General features: G+C 52.0%; 1 protein-coding gene across 3 annotated transcripts in view; it reads left to right on the plus strand.

Moving 5' to 3' along the window:
- The window catches only part of RBPMS2 (RNA binding protein, mRNA processing factor 2), a 49488-nt gene that overhangs the window by 17814 nt on the left and 11217 nt on the right, over window positions 1-20457 (plus strand). For all 3 annotated transcript variants that reach the window (XM_058427244.1, XM_032174421.1, XM_058427245.1), the window contains one exon: window positions 19938-20015. In XM_058427244.1, coding sequence (XP_058283227.1) covers window positions 19938-20015 — 78 coding nt within the window. The remainder of the gene's footprint in view (window positions 1-19937; window positions 20016-20457) is intronic.

Here is a 20457-nt window from a genome sequence, read left to right on the forward strand (position 1 = left end):
TTTATGCCAGGCATTGTTATATGTACCGCACCATTTTAACTCTTAATCTTTGTAAGAGCATTATGAAGTACTTACATTATTATCACCATTTCATAAATGAGGAAAGTGAGGCACAGAGAGGTTAAATAACTTTCATGTAGCTATTAAGTGGGGAGGTTGGGATTTGAACCCAGAGTTTGCTCCTAACCACACAGTATACTGCTATTGTATTTTATATTAGGGTTTTTGGTGAGACTTGAAGTCAGGGAGAAAGGTATCTGCAATTTTCTTTTTTTTTTTTTCTTTTTTTTGAGACGGAGTCTCGCCGTGTCACCTGGGCTGGAATGCAGTGGTGTGATCTTGGCTCACCGCAACCTCTGCCTCCCAGGTTCAAGCAATTATCCTGCCTCGGCCTCCTAAGTAGCTGGGATTACAGGCGCACACCACTATGCCCAGCTAATTTTTGTATTTTTAGTAGAGACGGGGTTTCACTATGTTGGTCAGGCTGGTCTCGAACTCTTTTTTTTTTTTTTTTTTTTTTTTTTGAGACGGAGTCTCGCTCTGTCACCCAGGCTGGAGTGCAGTGGCGCAATCTCGCCTCACTGCAAGCCCCACCTCCCGGGTTCACGCCATTCTCCTGCCTCAGCCTCTCCGAGTAGCTGGGACTACAGGCGTCCGCCACCACCCCCGGCTAATTTTTTGTATTTTTGGTAGAGACGGGGTTTCACCGTGGTCTCGATCTCCTGACCTCGTGATCCACCCGCCTCGGCCTCCCAAAGTGCTGGGATTACAAGCGTGAGCCACCGCGCCCGGCTGGTCTCGAACTCTTGACCTCGTGATCCACCTGCCTCGGCCTCCCAAAGTGCTGGGATTACAGGCGTGAGCCACCGCGCCCAGCCAGGTATCTGCAATTAAAGTTTCTAATGGCTGAGTTTTGGGTGATGCCAACCAGAAGCCCAGAGACTGACTCCGGACTAGTTTCCTTTGGGCTGGTGGCATCCCAAGACGGGTGATGGGAGCTGTCAGCCCCTGCCAGGAGGGGCCTTTTATCACAGATATTATTTAGAGTTGCCGTTGCATGAAGATAATAAACCAAGCCAGTTTTATTTTATTTTTATTTATTTATTTATTTTTGAGATGGAGTCTCTCTCTGTCGCCCAGGCTGGAGTACAGTGGCGTGATCTCGGCTCACTGCAAGCTCTGCCTCCCGGGTTCACGCCATTCTCCTGCCTCAGCCTCCAGAGTAGCTGGGACTACAGGTGCCCACCGCCACGCCCAGCTACTTTTTTTGTATTTTTTAGTAGACATGGGATTTCACCGTGTTAGCCAGGATGGATTTTATTTTTTAAATTCTTTTTTTTTTTTGAGACGGAGTTTCGCTCTTGTTGCCCAGGCTGGAGTGCAATGGCGCGATCTCGGCTCACCGCAACCTCCGCCTCCTGGGTTCAAGCAATTCTTCTGCCTCAGCCTCCCAAGTAGGGGGATTATAGGCGTGTGCCACCACGCGCAGCTAATTCTGTATTTTTAGTAGAGATGGGGTTTCTCCGTGTTGGGAGGCCTTGGCCTCCCAAAGTGCTGGGATTACCGACGTGAGCCACTGTGCCTGACCTAAATTCTTTTTTAAAAAATCTATATCCTTACACATCTACACATCTTGCATATTTTTAAAATTCTTTTTTTTTTTTTTTGAGACAGGTGAGTGCAGTGGATGATTCTTGTCATGCAACGCCTCCAAGTTCAGCCTTTTCCTGCCTCAGCCTCCGAGTAGTGGGATACAGGCTGGAGTGCAGTGGCGCAATCTCGGCTCACTGCAAGCTCCGCCTCCGGGGTTCACGCCATTCCCCTGCCTCAGCCTCCGGAGTAGCTGGGACTACAGGCACCCACCACCATGCCCGGCTAATTTTTTTGTATTTTTCGTAGAGATGGAGTTTCACTGTGTTAGTCAGGATGGTCTCGATCTCCTGACCTCGTGATCCACCCGCCTCGGCCTCCCAAAGTGCTGGGATTACAGGCGTGCCACCGCGCCCAGCCCCGGCTAATTTTTTTGTATTTTTAGTAGAGACGGGGTTTCATCATGTTAGCCAGGATGGTCTCAATCTCCTGACCTGGTGATCCGCCCACCTCGGCCTCCCAAAGTGCTGGGATTACAGGCGTGAGCCATGGCGCCCGGCCTTAAATTCTTTTTTTTTTATAGATGGAGTCTCGTTGTTGCCCAGGCTGGAGTGCAGTGGCATGATCATAGCTCACTGCAGCCTCGATCTCCTGGTCTCAAATGATCTTCCCACCTCAGCCTCCCTAGTAGGTAGGACTACAAGGACCATGCCCGGCTAATTTTTTTTTTTTTCCCGAGACAGAGTCTTGCTTTGTTGCCCAGGCTAGAGTGCAGTGGCGCAATCTTGGCTCACTGCAATCTCTGCCTCTTGGGTTCAAGTGATTCTCCTGCCTCATCCTCCCGAGTAGCTGGGGTTACAGGCACCTGCTACCACACCTGGCTAAGTTTTGCATTTTTAGTAGAGATGAGGTTTCACCATGTTGGCAGGCTGGTCTCGAACTCCTGACCTTAGGTGATCTGTCTGCCTTGGCCTCCTAAAGTGCTGGGTTATAGGTGTGAGTCACTGCACCTGACCTCGGCTACTTTTTTGTAGAGACAGCGTCTGCTTTGCTGCCCAGGCCGCTCTTGAACTTGTGGCCTCAAGCGATTGTCCTGCCTTGCCTCCCAAACTGCTGGGATTACAGATGTGAGTTGCCACGCCCAAGCAGTTTTATTTTAAATTCTCTGCAAATGGCATACTTACTTATTTCCTGTACCTGGGCGTGACTACTTTCACACACTCTTCCACTACCCATTGCTTTGGGCATTTTAACTAAAGAAATGATTCTTGCTCTAAAGAGCCATTTGGCTGATATTCTGGGGGGCATTCTTTTGTGTCTCCTTACCCCTTCCTTTTCCACATATGGGCAGCCTGTTTAGTCTTCCCCAGAGAGAACTAGTTTCTAAATCCCACTCAAGGAGGCCAGCCAGGCATGTTGGCTCATGCCTGCAATCCCCTGCATTTTGGGAGGCCAAGGCAGGAGGATCACTTGAGCCTGGGAGTTCAAGACCAGCCTGGGCAACATGATTAAACCCCATCCTTACAAAAACAAAAAATTAGGTGGGTGTGGTGGTGCATGCCTGTCGTCCCAGCTACTCAGGAGGCTGAGGTGGGAGAATGGCTTGAACCTGGGAGGCAGGGGTTGCAGTGAGTTGAGATCATGCCACACTGCACTCCAGCCTGGGTGACAGAGCGAGACCTTGTCTCAAAAGAAAAAAAAAATCCCACTCAAGGCTGGGACATGCTGGCTTCCTCTCCTCCCCATGTCCAGGGTGGGACTGGCAAGCGCCGTAAGTAGAGGAAGCCATGGCTCGGGTGCTGAGCCTTTGCTTGGCTCTCATGCTCTGAACCCATTTATCCCACGGGGCCTCAGGACAATCCTGTGAGCTGGAGGCAGGGTGAGTCCTGCCTGCCCTGAGTACTGAGCTCCTGGTCCAAGATTACCCAGAACTGAGCTACAGTGCTGGGTTCTGGATCTGCTCTGGCATTGGTTATGGGCAGCAGCGACATCTGTTGTCATGTCACTTCCTCTGTCTTCCGCCCATGGCTGCCCCAGAAGGATCCACACGCCTCTGGCAAAACCATGAGGCAGTGGGGCACAACCTGTCCCCTACACTTCAGAAATGATGCTACCTAGCTGGGCATGTTGGCACACGCCTGTAGTCTCAGCCTCTCAGGAGGCTGAGGTGGGAGGATCGCTTGAGCCCGGGAAGTCGAGGCTGCAGTGAGCCAGTATCCCACCACTGCACTTGAGCCTGGGTGATAGAGTGAGAGGCCCTGTCTCAAAAAAAAAAAAGTAAAAAACAAAAAAACGCGGTGGCTCACGCCTGTAATTCCAACAGTTTAGGAGACTGAGATGGGCGGATCACTTGAGCCCAGGAGTTGGAGACCACCCTGGGCAACGTGGTGAAACCCCGTCTGTACTAAGAATATAAAAATTAGCCGGGTGTGGCAGTGCACACCTGTAATCCCAGCTACTCAGGAGGCCGAGGCAGGAGAATTGCTTAAACTTGGGAGGCGGAGGCTGCAATGAGTCAAGGCAACATAATGAGACTTGGTCTCAGAAAACAAAAACAGGCTGGGCACAGTGGCTCAGGCCTGTAATCCCAGCACTTTGGGAGGCTGAGGTGGGTGGATCACAAGGTTAGGAGATCGAGACCATCCTGGCTAACACGGTGAAACCCCGTCTCTACTAAAAATACAAAAAAAAAAAATTAGCCGGGTGTGGTGACAGGCACCTGTAGTCCCAGCTACTAGGGAGACTGAGGCAGAAGAATGGCGTGAAGCTGTGAGGTGGGAAGATTTCAGTGAGCTGAGATCGCGCGCGCCATGCAGTCCAGCCTGGGCTACAGAGCGAGACTCCGTCTCAAAAAAAAAAAAAGCCACCATTAAGTTGAAACTGTGGGCAGCCTATGAGGCTTCATATGCCAGAACCCGCCCACTGCTTGTCCAGGCACCGGCATGGCCTACTTGTATTCTGCTTCTTCCCACATTCCACCCTTTGATGGAGAGAGTACGGTTACCTCTGATATGTGCCAACACTAGACAGGTGACAGGATTGTTGGGCCCTCCCTTCCTGAAGAGTGCACTGGTGGCTGTATCAGCGTTGGAGGCCTCTGGAGTGCAGCAGGGCCTGGGTGTGGTAGGAGCGTTTGCCTAGGCCCATCTGCCTTGGCTGTCAGTCAACTCACGGCCAACTGAGCAGAGGCTCTTGACTGTCACAAGCTATCAAGGCCACCTCCAACCTCCAGGGAGGATGAGCAGAGCCTGACTTGGACCAGGCCATGGCAGAAGTCTGGAGTACTTAGCCCTTCTTTGTGGTTAACCAACCTCCCCCTCCTCAACTATCTTACGCTTTTAGTACAGGTAGGGGCGGGGATTTAGGAGAGGATACTACTGGCATAGGAGCTGAGACCTTTTTTTTTTTTTTTTTTTTTGAGGCAGAGTCTCGCTCTGTTGCCAGGCTGGAGTGCAGTGGCTCAGTCTTAGCTCACTGCAACCTCCGCCTCCCGGGTTCAAGCAATTCTGCTGCCTCAGCCTCCCGAGTAGCTGGGATTACAGGCGCCTGCCACCATGCCCAGCTAATTTTTTACACTTGATCTTAGCCAAAAGGCAGAGAAGCGATCTGGCTAATTTTTTGTATTTTTAGTAGAGATAGGGTTTCGCCATGTTGGCCAGGCTGGTCTCGAACTCCTGACCTTGTAATCCGCCCACCTCGGCCTCCCAGAGCGCTGAGATTACAGGTGTGAGCCACCACGCCTGGCCCATTTTTGAAGAACTGTTGATGAAAAGGCTCTGCACCTTCCAGCTTTTGCCCAGACTGATCCCTTTTTTTTTTTAATTCTGACACAGGATCTTGTTTTGTTGCCCAGGCTGGAGTGTAGTGGCATGATTACGGCTCACTGTAGCCTCGAGCTCCTGGGCTCAAGCAATCCCCCAGCTTCAGCCTCCTGAGTAGCTGAGACCACTGGTGCACGCCACCATGCCTGGCTAATTTTTTTTTTTTTAAGACGGAGTCTTGCTCTGTCGCCAGGCTGGAGTGCAGTGGTGTGATCTCATCTCCCTACAACCTCCACCTCCCGGGTTCAAGGGATTCTTCTGCCTCAGCCTCCCGAGTAGCTGGGACTACAGGTGCACACCAACACGCCCGGCTAATTTTTGTATTTTTTTTTTTTTTTGAGACAGTCTCACTCTATCACCTAGGCTAGAGTGCAGTGGCGCAATCTCGGCTCACTGCAACCTCCGCCTCGTGGGTTCACGCCATTCTCCTGCCTCAGCCTCCTGAGTAGCTGGGACTACAGGGGCCCGCCGCCACGCCCAGCTAATTTTTTTGTATTTTTAGTGGAGATGGTCTCGATCTCCTGACCTCGTGATCCTCCTGCCTTGGCCTCCCAAAGTGCTGGGATTACAGGTGCACGCCACCATGCCCAGCTAATTTTTTTGTATTTTTAGTAGAGACGGGGTTTCACCATGTTGGCCAGGCTGGTCCCGAACTCCTGACCTTGTGATCCACCCGCCTCTGCCTCCCAAAGTGCTGGATTTACAGGCGTGAGCCACCGCTCCCGGCTGGTTCTTCTTCTTTTTTTTTTTTTTTTTTTTTTGAGACAGAGTCTCACTCTGTTGTCACCCAGGCTGGAGTGCAGTGGCGCAGTCTCGGCTCACTGCCAGCTCCACCTCCCAGGTTCACGCCATTCTCCGGCCTCAGCCTCCTGAGTAGCTGGGACTACAGATGCCCGCCACCATGCCCGGCTAATTTTTTATTATTTTTTTAGTAGAGACAGGGTTTCACCATGTTAGCCAGGATGGTCTCGATCTCCTGACCTCGTGATCCGCCCGCCTCAGCCTCTCAAAGTGCTGGGATTACAGGCGTGAGCCACTGCGCCCCGCCTCTTGTTCTTGATGTAGAGTCGTGGCCATATATATCCAGGCACAGCTTGAGATGGAGGGTCCTACTATGTTTGTGGCAGGGAGCTGCAAATCAGAATGCAGGTTGCAGAAGCAGCTTCTACCTCTGAACAGAAACTCTCTCCTGACAGGAGCATCATGTTAGGAAACATCCCTCCTGTCAGGTTTCATTTGCCTCCATCAAGTAATGGGCTAGGTGTGGTGGGCTCGGGGCTGTGTGTTCATGCCAGCATAGCATCATGTGGTTTAAGGGTTGGAGGTATTGATTTAGGAGCTGGCAGTGAGGGGTGTAGGGGTCCTCTAGCCCAATGCCTTGAATCTAATCCCTTCTGCAGGGTATTGTATGGCAGTGGTGGCAACTGCAACCCTTGCCAGGCACACAGGCAGGCAGTAGATCTGTGTTAGCTGGCCACACAGCACCAAGAAGGCTGCAGGAGGTTGGTGGGCCTGGGAGGCTTCCATGCTGGGGTGCCCAGTGAACTTTGCCCCTGAAAGCCAAGTCCTGCCCCTGGCTCTGTCTGGAGCCTGATGGAAGGCATGCTTCAGCCAGCCTGCCCTGACACTGAGTTTGCAAGCACAGCTTATTCTCTTGTTTGGTCTAGTTCCTAAATGAGGTGTAGGTCAAGTGCACACAACAGGCTTTGACCAGGTGTGTTCCCACGACATTAAGGCTTCTCTTCCTGGGGCTGGAAGTGGCTTGGAGAATGAGGTGTGAAGCCTTCTTATACATGCCCAGCCCTGTCCCTCCTTTCAGATAACTTTTTACCCTGGCTTAGTTCCCCCCAGTCTCTGTTCCCCCCACCCCTACACACACACACCGTTGGAAGTCTAGGACACATTGCACATTATGAGGTAGAGCCCCAAACTTTTCAGGCAACTTGGACTTAAGCCTCAGCTCTGCCACTGGCCAGCCAGGCACCTGATCCCTGAACTGATTTCTGCATCTGTAAAATGGAGACCCCATACCTGTTCTACTTGTTGCTCAAAGGACCATGAGCTTTGCATGCTGATGGTTTGTGTAAAGGAATGAAACTACAAGGGGCAGCCTAGGATGGGGCCTTATAGCCAGGCCCTGATAACATGGGATTTGGGGCAAGAGGGATAGCAGGGGCAGGCAGAACACCAGATCCCACCTGAACCTGGGACTTGTCCTTACTAGGTGAGGCTGTGGTGACACTGGTAAACTCCGGGGCCAAGTGTCCTCTAGATGGGGGCTTCTTGCAAGGGGATCTGGGCATCGTCCTTGCCTGGGTAGCTGAGCCGCCCCAGAGCTCCTTGCAGGAAGCACGGGAAACATGTTGTGGAGTGTGTGGATCTAGGTTCACATCCACTGTCTGGCTGTGTGCTGCTTGCTGTCTTCCCCTGTGTCCTTATTCAGAGCCTTATAAGTCCTGGGTCTGCGGGCCATGTCGCCACATTCCATCCACCTCACGTCAAGTGGCCATACTCAGAGGGCCTTCTTTCCTATGGGAGGCGTAAGAGCAACCTGCTGGTGCCAAGCCTAAGCGTGGGACCCAGGCAGGACGCAATCCCCCAAAACACTCCCACACCCACCCCCTACCTACCACGGCGACCAAGACCACACCAAGGGTATGACTGCCCTGACATTTCTGTTCGGCAGCCCTAACATTGGCTCTGCAGAGACCCCCCTCAAACTCCCAGGCCCAGCTTGGTCTAGGGCCCAGAGCTGGCCCCTGACTTCCAGCTTGTCCCCTTCTCTTCTCTGTTCACACCGCTTCTTTGCTGCCTTGTGTGCACAAGGAGTCACTGAAGCTCTGAGCAGATGGAGGACAGTGGCTGAGTCTTATCTGAGACTCAGTCACATTCTACTGCCCTTTAAAATGCCTGGTGTCGTAGAGTGTCAGTTTGTGACGGGACCTGAGGTGAGTCTACTTTCCTGTAGCTGAGACTGATGAGCAAAGGCCACAAAGCCACCTGCCATGGCTGGTGACAGGGCTGGGGCTTCAACCTGGGCTTCCTGAAGTTGTTTTGAGGTTCTTTGTCTTTTGTTTGAAATCTCGTCAGCGGGTATCTTCTGAGCTGGACCCTGAGTGCAGTGTTCTGGTTCTCAATGGAGTCTCTTGCCCTTGGGGGAGCCAGATCAGATCTAGGTGCAATGATGATGGCAGCAAATTCTAAAAACATGTTCAGTGTCTTTATAACAGGAAAGCTGTAAACTTAGAAATATAGGCTGCAGCTCATGTGCTGTGTGGTCTGGGCTGGTAGGGATGGCTGGGCCCTGCTCCAGCCACCCACCCCCAACCTCCCCACAGCTAGTGGGGCACAAGGCCACTCACATTCAGCTGTGGAGAGTTGGCAGTCTGTCGGTCAGTCTTGTCGTTGGCCTGTAACCACGTAGGATTCACCATGTCATCATCCAGTGGGACCACCCCCCCCCGCCCCCCCCGCCACCGCCACCATCATACCTACCCCAGCCTTTTGCAAGATACTGTGTCTGTCCTCTTTGCTCATGAGCTGAAGACCAGGCCAGGCGCGGTGACTCACGCCTCTAATCCCAGCACTTTGTGACTACAGGCGTGAGTCACTTTGGGATTGCAGGAGGATGGCTTGAGCCCAGGAATTCAAGATGAGCTTGGGCAACATGGTGAGACCCCACCTCTAAACAAAATTAAAAAATTAGCCAGGGGCTGGATAAAGTGGCTCATGCCTGTAATCCCAGCACTTTGGGAAGCTGAGGCGGATGGATCACTGGAGGTCAGGAGTTTTTGAGACCAGCCTGGCCAACATGGTGGAACCCCATCTCTACTAAAAATACAAAAATTAGTCGGGCATGGTGGTGGGCGCCTGTAATCCCAGCTATTTGGGAGACTGAGGCAGGAGAATCACTTGAACCCAGGAGGCGGAGGTGGAGGTTGCAGTGAGCCAAGATCATGCCATTGCACTGCAGCCTGGGCAACAGAGTGAGACTCCATCTCAAAAAAAAAAAAAAAAAAAGCCGGGCTTTGAGGTGTGCACCTGTGGTCCCAGTTACTCAGGAGATTGAGGCAAGAGAATCGCTTGAGTCCAGAAGGCTGCAGTGAGCCATGTTTGTGCCACTGCACTCCAGCCTGAGTGCAGTGGCACAAAAAAGCTGAAGGCCACTTGTTCCTGGGTACCTTGGGCTGGCCCCACTGGGTCTGAGTGGGTTGGTGTGAGATCAAGGTCTGCAAAAGAGTATTGACTCGTGAGCTGGGCACTTGGGAACAGGCTGTTTCTGACATGCTCGGTAACTGCGAGCTACTCACTCGACCCCTAGGCCCTGGTTTCCTCGTCTAAAAATAAGGTTTCTTCCAGCTCAGATGTTCTGTATTTGGGTTGCTACTGAGGGCTGGGAGTTGGCGAAGGATGTGGGAGGGGCTTATAAGAGGCTCGTTTTTCCCTTTTTGGATTTCTCTCCTCTTCTCACCCCCCCTTCCCAAAGTAGTGTTTTCCATCCAGATGACACCAGGAGAGCTCGCTCGAAGCAGTGGGTAGGGGACTGCTGAAGCATGTGCATTTGTTACTTGAACATTGTGAGTGGACAGTTGAAACAATTCTTCCTTTCCAGATTGAATTCTAACTTTTAGAGATGCTAAAGGGTTGCTGCAAAAGTCTTTTTTTTTTTAAGGATATTTCTGTTGCCTGCAGTGAGATTTTCCTGGGGTGTCTTCTTTCCAAGTCCCAATCCTGTGAGACAGGAATTTACAGAAGGCCAGAGTTGGCCTCTAGGGGTGACTGTTCCTGGTGGGTTGGTGGGTTGTCTTGTGGGCAGGGAAGAGTGGGGAGTGGTTCTAGTGGTTTCTTGCCTCAGTATCCTTGGTGGAGAAGGGTCTGTTTGCTTTCTTTCTTTCTTTTTTTTTTTTTTGAGATGGAGTTTCACTCTTTTTGCCCAAGCTGGAGTACAATGACGTGATCTCGGCTCACTGCAACCTCCGTCTCCCGGGTTCAAGCGATTCTCCTGCCTCAACCTCCCGACTAGCTGGGATTACAGGCGTGCACTACCATGCCCGGCTGATTTTTGTATTTTTAGTGGAAACGGGGTTTCACCATGTTAGCCAGGCTGGTCCAGAACTCCTGACCTCAGGTGATCCGGAGAAGGATCTGTTTTCTAGGTGGTGGTTCCTGGAGTCTGGGGTCCTTTGTGGCTATTCGAAGGCCGGGATTTGTCTTCCAAACTTAAAGCTTAAGAGACTTTAATATCCCTGAGCCTACCACTGTTTTTGAAAGCAGTGTTTACCTTTTCCGTCGCTGATAAAAGCCAGCACTTATGGAACTTGTCCTCATGGTCACGGTATCTGTAAAGTTGAGAGTTGGATCCCTCAGCATCGGACTTGTCCTTCCCCTTGCAGAGGGAGACACACTTCTGGTGAGCGGCCAGGCCACAGCCGCTTCTGACCAAGTGTGCGGTCCCCATGGTCGTGGCTCGTGGCTGACCCTGTGTCCCAGTCCTGCTCTTCATGGAGGCTTTTCTCAGCTGCTTTGGCCCCTCCTTCTCCCCAACGAGTCCATTCCTTATTCCTGCAGGACCTCCATGTGAGCTGGGCCCTGTGTGTGCCCTGGAAGGAGGGACCCTAAGCATCTGCTGTCCAGGGCACTGGCCTTTTGTGGCAGCAGCTTGAATGCCAGGTCTGCCCATGGTGGTGTCAAGGGCCAAGAGAGACGTCTACCTGAGCTGGTAGAAACAGGCCGAGTAGGCCCGGTGCAGTGGCTCACACCTGTAATCCCAGCACTTTGGGAGGCCAAGGTGGGCGGATCACTTGAGGTCAGGAGTTCAAGACCATCCTGGCCAACATGGCGGAACCCCATGTTGTGGGGTTCTGGAGAACTAAAAATACAAAGTTTACTAAAAATACAAAAATTAGCTGGGTGTGGTGGCGTGCTCCTGTAGTCATAGCTACTCTGGAGGCTGAGGCAGGAGAATCACTTGAACACAGGAAGTAGAGGTTGCAGTGAGCTGAGATGGTGCCACTGCACTCCAGCCTAGGTAACAGCAAGATTCCATCTCAAAAAAATTAAAAAATAATTAAAAAAAGAAAAACAGGCCGAGTCCCTTTCCACACAAGCCTGGATTTGTGCTGGTGTCTTGGGTGCTCCTGATACTTTGCTCCTGAAGGGTTTAATTTGGTCTTTTCGGAAGATCCTGAAACAAATGTCAGTTTGTCTGAAGGAAGAACATCACTGACACGTAGATGGGAATGGGTTTGTCAGAGCCCCTTCTTCCTACTTCTCTTCTCTAAAAAATAACCCCTTAACCTCTGGGCTGGAGAGGGCTGTTGAGGAAGAACATTTGGATGTCAGTTTGCAGCTCACACCTTCCTGAAGGAGAGGGCTGGGTGACCTGGGCAGCCTGCGCAGGCTTCTCCGTTGTGGTGGGATTAGACAGCATGGTCCTGAAGCTCCTTCTAGACCTATTCATACTGGGAGGGGATTCCCCATTCCAGGGGCCTCCAAAAACAAGGCTGAGGATGGGGGGCTCTACTTCCTGGCTCTACTCCACCCAGGTGCTGCCCTCCCCTTCCCCAGGACCCCAGGGCTGAGTTATGATGCTGGAGCTGGGAGTGAGACTGAGGGGCCTCCCGGGGAGGTGGGGAGAGGTCAAGAGGTGGCTCAGGATGGGTGAGGTGGCTCACACCTATAATTCCAGCGCTTTGGGAGGCTGGGGCAGGAAGATCACTTGAGCCCAAGAGTTCAAGACCAGCCCAGGCCACAGAGTGACGCCCCATCTCAAAAAAAAAAAAAAAAAGAATAAAAATAAAAGTTTACTGCCGGGCGCGGTGGCTCACGCTTGTAATCCCAGCACTTTGGGAGGCCGAGGCGGGCGGATCACAAGGTCAGGAGATCGAGACCACGGTGAAACCCCGTCTCTACCAAAAATACAAAAAATTAGCTGGGCGTGGTGGCGGGCGCCTGTAGTCCCAGCTACTCGGAGAGGCTGAGGCAGGAGAATGGCGTGAACCCGGGAGGCGGAGCTTGCAGTGAGCCGAGATCGCGCCACTGCACTCCAGCCTGGGTGACAGAGCAAGACTCCGTCTCAAAAAAAAAAAAAAAAAAAAAAAAAAATAAAAGTTTAATTTTTAATTAAAAATAAAAATAGGTAGCTCCCAGGCACTCTATGTCTAGCACTGGCTGGAGGGAAAGAGCTCAAGAACACACAGGCCCTTCTCCCCAAAGGAGTCAGGCTTATAAACAATTGGCAACAAAGACGTAGAGGACTCCAGGACGTGCCAGTGATAGCCTGTGGGGTCCATGGACCCCTCTCCCACCCTCCCACTCCCTGTGACTCTAGAGGCAAGTCTTGCCTCAGAAAAGAGCAGCTCTGGGTGCCCCCAAAGCTTTGCTGGGTAGAGACACAGTTGTGCCAAAAGTTGGTCAGTTCCCCTAGGTAGGCCTGGCACTGTCTGGGACTTCCAGCAGGGCTGGGTCTGCTCCTTTGGGTCATAAGAGCCACACAGCCATGTCTGTGGTATTCTGTATGGGCACACAACCCTGGCTACGTTCCTTGCCTATATTGTTGCTTGCAGCAGGTTCCACCAGAAGGGTTGTTCCTCAACAAGTATCTTTGAGTTCTCAGGATCATCCTCCATCCATTCCCCAGGTCTCCCCCATACCTGTTCCATCTGACTACAGGCGTACCTTGCAGCTGTGCTGAGCACCTGACTGTGCTCCCAGCATTTCTGCTCTTACTTGCCATAAGGGTGACTTTTTTGGAAGGGCTGTGGTTACCCTTCACATTTCGGGACAGGAATCCTTGGGTTGCTGGATGCTTCTGCAGAAGGGATGAGAGTATGGAAAAGGGCCCAGGTGAATGCGTTTGGTGCCTTCCAGCAGCCTGAGATTGTGAGAACCACCCCTTTGCACTCTTCAAATGCTTTAAAACATTTTGTGTATGTGCCGAATTCTTGTAATAAACCCATGGAATAGGCAGGACATGAGTTATTTGATTGAGCTTTCCTTCTTGTCATCAACTAGTTGTTGGTGCCTGAATCCTTGTCTACATCTAACCTTTTATTTTATTTTTTATTTTTGTTTTTTAGAGGTAGGATCTTGCTCTGTTGCCCAGGCTGGAATGCAAGTGGTGCAATCATGACTCACTGCAGCCTTCAATTCCTGGGCTCAAGCGATGCTCCCACCTCAGCCTCCCGAGTTGCTCAGTCTTCAGGTGCCTTCCACCACGCCTGGCTGATTTTTTTTGCGGGGGGGATAGGGCCTTGCTATATTGCCCAGGTTGGAGCATCCAGCCTGTTTCCTGAATGTTTCCCCTGTTACCCTGACGTAGGTACCACAGTGGTCCCCAGTACTGGCCTGAGACACAAGACTATTTGGCTGGACCTTGGAGAAGTAACTGCATGTCTGTGTTCCTGCCGTTGCTGAAGGATCCTGGCCGTGCCATCAGCTTGCCTTGTTACCCTGTTCTTGGCTTCAGTTTCCCCATCTATAAAACGAAGGGGTTGAACTAGCTGATCTCTGTGGTGTTTTCTATTTCGGGCATTACCTCCTCTGGGGAAGAGAAAAACTAAAGAATCTAGTGACCACCTTAGGACATCTCACCCACATTACCAGCTTCAGTCTGACCTGGACCCAATCCAGCTTCAGTCAACAACCTTAATAAGTGGCTCATGGCACCTGATGAGGGAGGTCCTTGTGCAGGTAAATGCAGGAGCCCTGAATGAAGCCAGCATTTTATTGCTCTCACAAGTAATGGGGAGAGTAAGGTGAGCTCTCAGTCTTGGAGGTAGATGGTGTTTGTGTTGTGAAGATGAAGCCAGGCATGGTGACTCATACCTGTAATCCCACCACTTTGGGGAGGCCAGGGCAGAAGGATTCTCTGAGCCCAGGAGTTCAAAACCAGCCCAGGCAACATAGTGAGGCCTCATCTCTACAAAAATGGAAAAGCTAGCCAGGCATTGTGGTGTACACCTATAGTCCCAGATACTCTGGAGGCTGAGGCAGGAAGATCTCTTGAGCCTAGGAGTTTGATGCTGCAGTGAGCCATGATAGGGCCACCGCCCTCTAGCCTGGGAGACAGACCGAGACTCCATTTCCAAAAAAAAAAATGAGGCCAGACATGGTGGCTCACACTTACAATGCCAGTACTTTGGGAGGCCAAGGCGGGTGGATCACTTGAGGTCAGGAGTTCCTGACCTCAAGGAACTCCTTGAGGTGAGGAGACCAGCCTGGCCAACGTGGTGAAACCCTGTCTCTACTTAAAAAAAAAAATAGCTGGGCATGGTGACAGGCGCCTGTAATCCCAGCTACTTGGGAGGCTGAGGCAGGAGAATCACTTGAACCCAGAGGACGGGGTTGCAGTGAGCAGAGTTTGTGCCACTGCACTCCAGCCTGGGCAACAGAGCGAGACTCCATCTCAAAAAAAAAAAAAAAAGAAATGAAAAATAAATATAAATAAGAAACTGAGATTTGGAAAGATGAACTGGCTTCCTCAGGCCAAGCAAACTCCAGTGTAACTAAGGTGTGTTCTCTTTGCTTTTTTTTTTTTTTTGAGACAGGGTCTCACTCTGCTGCCCAGGCTGGAGTGCAATGGCATGATCTCGGCTCACTGCAACCTCCACCTCCCGGGTTCAAGGGATTCTCGTGCTTCAGCCTCCCAAGTAGCTGGGACTACAGGTGTGCGCCACCACACCCAGCTAACTTTGTATTTTTAGTAGAGACGGGGTTTCATCATGTTGGCCAGGCTGGTCTCGAGCTCCTGACCGCAAGTGATCTACCCTCCTTGGCCTCCCAAAGTGCTGGGATTACAGGTGTGAGCCACCATGCCCAGCCCTCTCTGCCATTTATGGTATCGTTCTGCCATGCTTGATCACATCTGGTCTCTGGCTGTGAGTTTCTTCTCTGCAGGGACTGAGGTGTGTAGAGATGGGGGAGGTCTCCAGTGCTTAGACCGGCTCTAGGGACATTGGGAGATGGAAATGTTTTGAGGCTTCGTTCCTGTCTCTAGGGCTTTCTGTAGTCAAGGTGAGGGGTACCTCAGACTGCTGGGAACTATAAGGCGAGGGGTCCTAATGGCCACTATGGGACTTCAGAGGAAGGAAAGGGGAGTTGAGGACGCCAGAAAGACCTGAAGGCTGGATACCTTTAGTTAAGGAGTGAGGAAGGGGTGAGCTGAGGGGGCAGTGCAGGCAGCCTTGTGGACGCTTGTCGGGGCCCTGGAGTGGATGGGCTGGGCGGGCTTGATGGAAGCAGGTGTGGGGTGGCTTTGGAACTTCTTGTTCCTCCCCACGTGTGGCTGGTCAGCCTGCGGAGCCCACGCTTCCCCTGCTCCTGGTTTGCCAGTTTCCCCTTTTTCTGCCCTCCTCACTCTGGTGTGGCTGTCATTCTAAACAAGTGTCATACTGAGTGGACGGATGGCAGCACTTACCCACCCATGAGGCTGATGAGGCTGCCCTGTGCCGCTCCCCCTGCCCTCACAAACAGCAGAGTGTGCCTCACAAACAGCTGTGTGCCATTGACAAATCAGTGAGTCTTTCTGGGTCTCAGTCTCCTTGTCTGTACAAGGGGGTGGGCTTTAAGATGTCATCTGCTGGGGTGGCTGGAATCTAGTAGGAACCAAGGCGGGTGTTTGGGGGTCACACTTGCTGTGATTTAGCCTCCCGGACTGTTCCCCACAGAGCATCTGTGCTCAGGCAGACAGGGGCCCACCAGCTCATCCGTGACTGCCTTGACCACCTGAGAGCTGGCCAGGGACAGGATGGGAGCTGTGGGGTAGCCTTTTGGACTCTATAGAACCTGAAAGATGGAACCCTGAGGAAAAGGGTCATTGGGCCCAGAGGGAATCCTGGAAACTAGTTTTGAGCCGGGATGAGGAAACAGCCCCTACACTCACCCCACCCCACCCCAAGCAGGAAACTCTGTGCTGAGAACTTGCTATTTAAGAGGCCTCTGGGGAGGTCTGGCTAGAAAGGAGCCATTTGAGGGAGGGTTTAAAATTAGCCCGGGTGAAATGTGTGGCCCCTGGGGAGAACTGAAGCAGAGGTTTCCGTGGATCTGCTCTGGTCTGGGTCTTTGACCCAAATCATGTCCTGCTTTCCTGGGGAGGAAGGGGAGGAGAGAAGGGAGTGGTACTGATCTAGGTCCCTCTATCAGGGCACTGGTGGCTGCACTCTTGGCCCATCCTCTGGGGGTGAGGTGTTGGGGGCAGACCCTGAGCTACCCAGAGAGCTTGGTGCTTAGGTCCTGTCGTCCTTTCCCAGCACCCAGAGCACCCATCACCTCTTCCAGGCTGGGCATGTAGTAGGAAGACTTGGGTTTTGGTTTTTTTTTTTTTTTGTGATGGAGTTTTGCTCTTGTTGCCCAGGCTGGAGTGCAGTGGTGCAATCTCAGCTCACTGCAACCTCTGCCTCCTGATTCAAGTGATTTTCCTACCTCAGCCTCCCTTGTAGCTGGGATTATAGGCATGTGCCACCACACTCAGCTAATTTTGTATTTTTTAGTAGAGACGGGATTTCTCCATGTTGGTCAGGCTCGTGTTGAACTCCCAACCTCAGGTGATCCACCCACCTCGGCCTCCCAAAGTGCTGGGATTACAGGTGTAAGCCACCATGTCCGGCCTTTTTTTTCTTTTTTTCTGAGATGGAGTCTCACTCTGTTGCCCAGGCTGGAGTGCAGTGGTGCGATCTTGGCTCACCGCAGCCTCAGCCTCCCAAGTAGCTGGGACTGAGGGATGGGCCACCACACCTGGCTAATTTGTTGTATTTTTAGTAGAGATGGGGTTTCACCATGTCGGCCAGGCTGGTCTCAAACTCTTGACCTCAAGTGATCCGCCCGCCTCAGCCTCCCAAAGTGCTGGGATTACAGGCATGAGCCACTGCACCTGGCCGAGGCCTGGGTTTTGAGTTCCAGGTCTGCTGCCTTTAAAGAACAAGCCATGTGACCTTGGACAAGTCACTTCTGCTTGGGGATTCACACGCACAACTCAAGGCCCTTACATCAAAGGGCAGAGAGGCCTGCTGGGCTCAGGTCAGGAGCTCGGTTTCACCCATCCTGGAGCCTTGGCTGTCCAGACCCCCAGATGCTGCCAACAACAAAGCAGAATTCGAGTGGTGTCTCCGTGGGACATGAGCTGCCAGGGCTGTGAGGTGTGAGGTGCCATCACTCGAAGCCCGGGCACAGAGGCTGGTATAGTGGTGCCTCTACTGAGGGAGAGACGTGTCCCGAGGGAGAAGATGCGTCCCAAGCAGCCCGAGATTCTGCTAAATGGGTTTGGCAAAAGCTTACGTGAGGTTTGTCTTCACCACGGCTGAGAGTCATTCTTGCGTGGGTGGGAGTGGTGACACCAGTAACCAGCAGCTATCCTGGCTGGTTTCCTTTGACATTCTTGGCTCTGTTGAGTTCTCTGGGTGCATTGGGTGTAGTTTCGCCTAACATTACTCCAGCTTCCTGAGACAAGCCACTGATAAAAGCCATCGTCTCAGAAAGGCTGTTGTCTGGGGTCAGCGGGCCATCACTAGAGAGTGGAGCAAGTTCTTTGGTAGCTCTCAAGAAGGGGATGTGGCCCACTGTAGGGCAACTAAATGCTTTCAAGAATGGCCGTGTGATGGGGTGAGGCACGTGAACTTCTAAAATCTGCAGCGGTGAGTTCAGAAGACCTGTGCTTGGCTTCGCAGGAGGAGATGTGGCCCAGAGCAGGAGTCAAGTGCGTAGGGACGCTCTGCTTGTTCACATTTTTCATTATTCAGGAAGCCACAGTTTCAAAAAATGTTTTGAATGGATCTAAGCTATGGAAAATCTCCCCTCCCCCATCACAATTTTTGGCTGATCAGGGCTTGCTAGTTTAGCATCCGGTGCCAGCAGCGTTTAAATAGCAGCAGTGGCTACAGTCACAGGATGGACACCTGGTGTTTAGACCTGGCTTGTAACCATGTTGGGGGCAATGCTCAAAATTCACAGCATCAGCCAGGCGCAGTGGCTCAATCCTGTCATCTCAGCACTTTAGGAGGCCGAGGTGGGCGGATCACTTGAGGTCAGGAGTTTGAGACCAGTGTGGCCAACGTGGTGAAACCCGTCTCTACTAAAAATGCAAAGAATTAGCTGGGCGTGGTGGTGCATGCATGTAATCCCAGCTACATGGGAGGCTGAGGCGGGAGAATCGCTTGAACTGGGGAGGCAGAGGTTGCAGTGAGCCAAGATGGCGCCACTGCACTCCAGCCCGGGTGACAGCGAAACTCCATCTCAAAAAAAAAAACAAAAAAAACTCAGCATCAAATGCTTCACCTGAAGCTGGCAAGATCTTGGCGTGTTCTTCAAAACTCAGCATAGTGACTGTTTACCCATTACCCTGTTCAGTCAACATTTAGTACCATCACCATGCTAAGAGCAGGGAGAGAGGCAGGAGTATAAGGTGTTTCTTGACATTGAAGGTCCCACATCTCGTGTAGGAGCAGGAGATGGATGAGAAAGTGCCGGGCCCTCTGTTGAAATCACTGCAGGGCATAGTGGGCATGGGACTCTGTTTCCTTTACATCTTTGCTCCTCCCCTCGACCAGACTGGAGGCTGTCTACCAGGAGGCCATGGGTATCATCTAGAAAATAGATACTTTTTTGTCTGAGGGGCCAGTGGTGCAATGGATTAAAAAAACAGATACATTTTTACATGTACATTTTTGGGGGATCAGACACTGCAGCTTTCTTTAGATTTTTTTTTTTTTTTTTTTGAGACGGAGTCTCGCTCTTTCACCCAGGCTGGAGTGCAGTGGCGCGATCTCGGCTCACTACAAGCTCCGCCCCCCGGGGTTCACGCCATTCTCCTGCCTCAGCCTCTCCGAGTAGCTGGGACTACAGGCGCCCGCCACCACGCCCGGCTAATTTTTTGTATATTTTTAGTAGAGACGGGGTTTCACTGTGTTAGCCAGGATGGTCTCGATCTCCTGACCTCGTGATCCGCCCGCCTCGGCCTCCCAAAGTGCTGGGATTACAGGCGTGAGCCACCGCGCCCGGCCCTTTCTTTAGATTTTTAGAGGAGGCTTTGGTTTGAAAAGGCATACTGATTAGCATGGCGTGGTGGTGTACCCCAGTAATCCCAGCTACTCAGGAGGCTGAGGCAGGAGAATCTCTTGAACCCAGGAGGTGGAGGTTGCAGTGAGCTGAGATCACGCCACTGCAGTTTAGCCTGGGCAACAGAGTAAGACTTTGTCTCAAAAAAAAAAAAAAAGGCATGCTGGGCTGGGTTTGTACCCTTATTGAACAGGGCTCTCTTTTTGCCTCTATTCACCAGCAGACTCAGTCTGTGTGCAGAGGCATCCAGCAGACGCTGCACGATGCCTCTGGGATGTACCCAGAGAAAGGAAAGGGCTTTGAGAAATAGAGTGCTGTGAAACAATGTTAATTTGCCTTGGGTGTCCAAGGAGGCCCAGGAAAGGCTGAATTCCTCTAAGCTCTAGAAGGATTCCAGTTGCCTGCCTGAAGGAAGAGCTGTCGTCATCCCTGTCCCTCTTGGGCAGCCTGGCCCTGATCACTGCTCTCTCTCTCCAGGTCCGGACACTGTTTGTCAGCGGCCTCCCTGTGGACATTAAACCCAGAGAACTCTACTTGCTCTTCCGGCCGTTCAAGGTGAGTCAGGACCCAGCCGCCCCCTGGGTAGAGCCTAGGACCCTGGAGAAGCAGCGGGAGTGAATCTGGGGTGGGGCAGGGCAGCAGGATGATGCGGGAAGGTGTGGCAGAAGCTGTGGGGGCAGGTCCAGCCCCTGTCCTGGTTCTGTGAATTCACATGCTGCCTTCTGAGCCTCTGTTTCCTCGCCAGTTAAATGGAGACAGTAAGAATCTTTTTTTTTTTTCCTCGAGACGGAGTCTTGCTCTGTCACCCAGGCTAGAGTGCAGTGGCATGATCTTGGCTCACTGCAACCTCCGCCTCCTGGGTTCAAGCAATTCTCCTGCCTCAGCCTCCCAAGTAGCTAGGATTATAGGCACGCGCCATTATGCCTGGCTAATATTTGTGTTTTTAGTAGAGATGGAGTTTCACCATGTTGGTCAGGCTGGTCTTGAACTCCTGACC

This window comes from Hylobates moloch, unplaced genomic scaffold (assembly GCF_009828535.3).
Source record: "Hylobates moloch isolate HMO894 unplaced genomic scaffold, HMol_V3 SCAFFOLD_14, whole genome shotgun sequence".
Lineage (NCBI taxonomy): Eukaryota > Metazoa > Chordata > Mammalia > Primates > Hylobatidae > Hylobates > Hylobates moloch.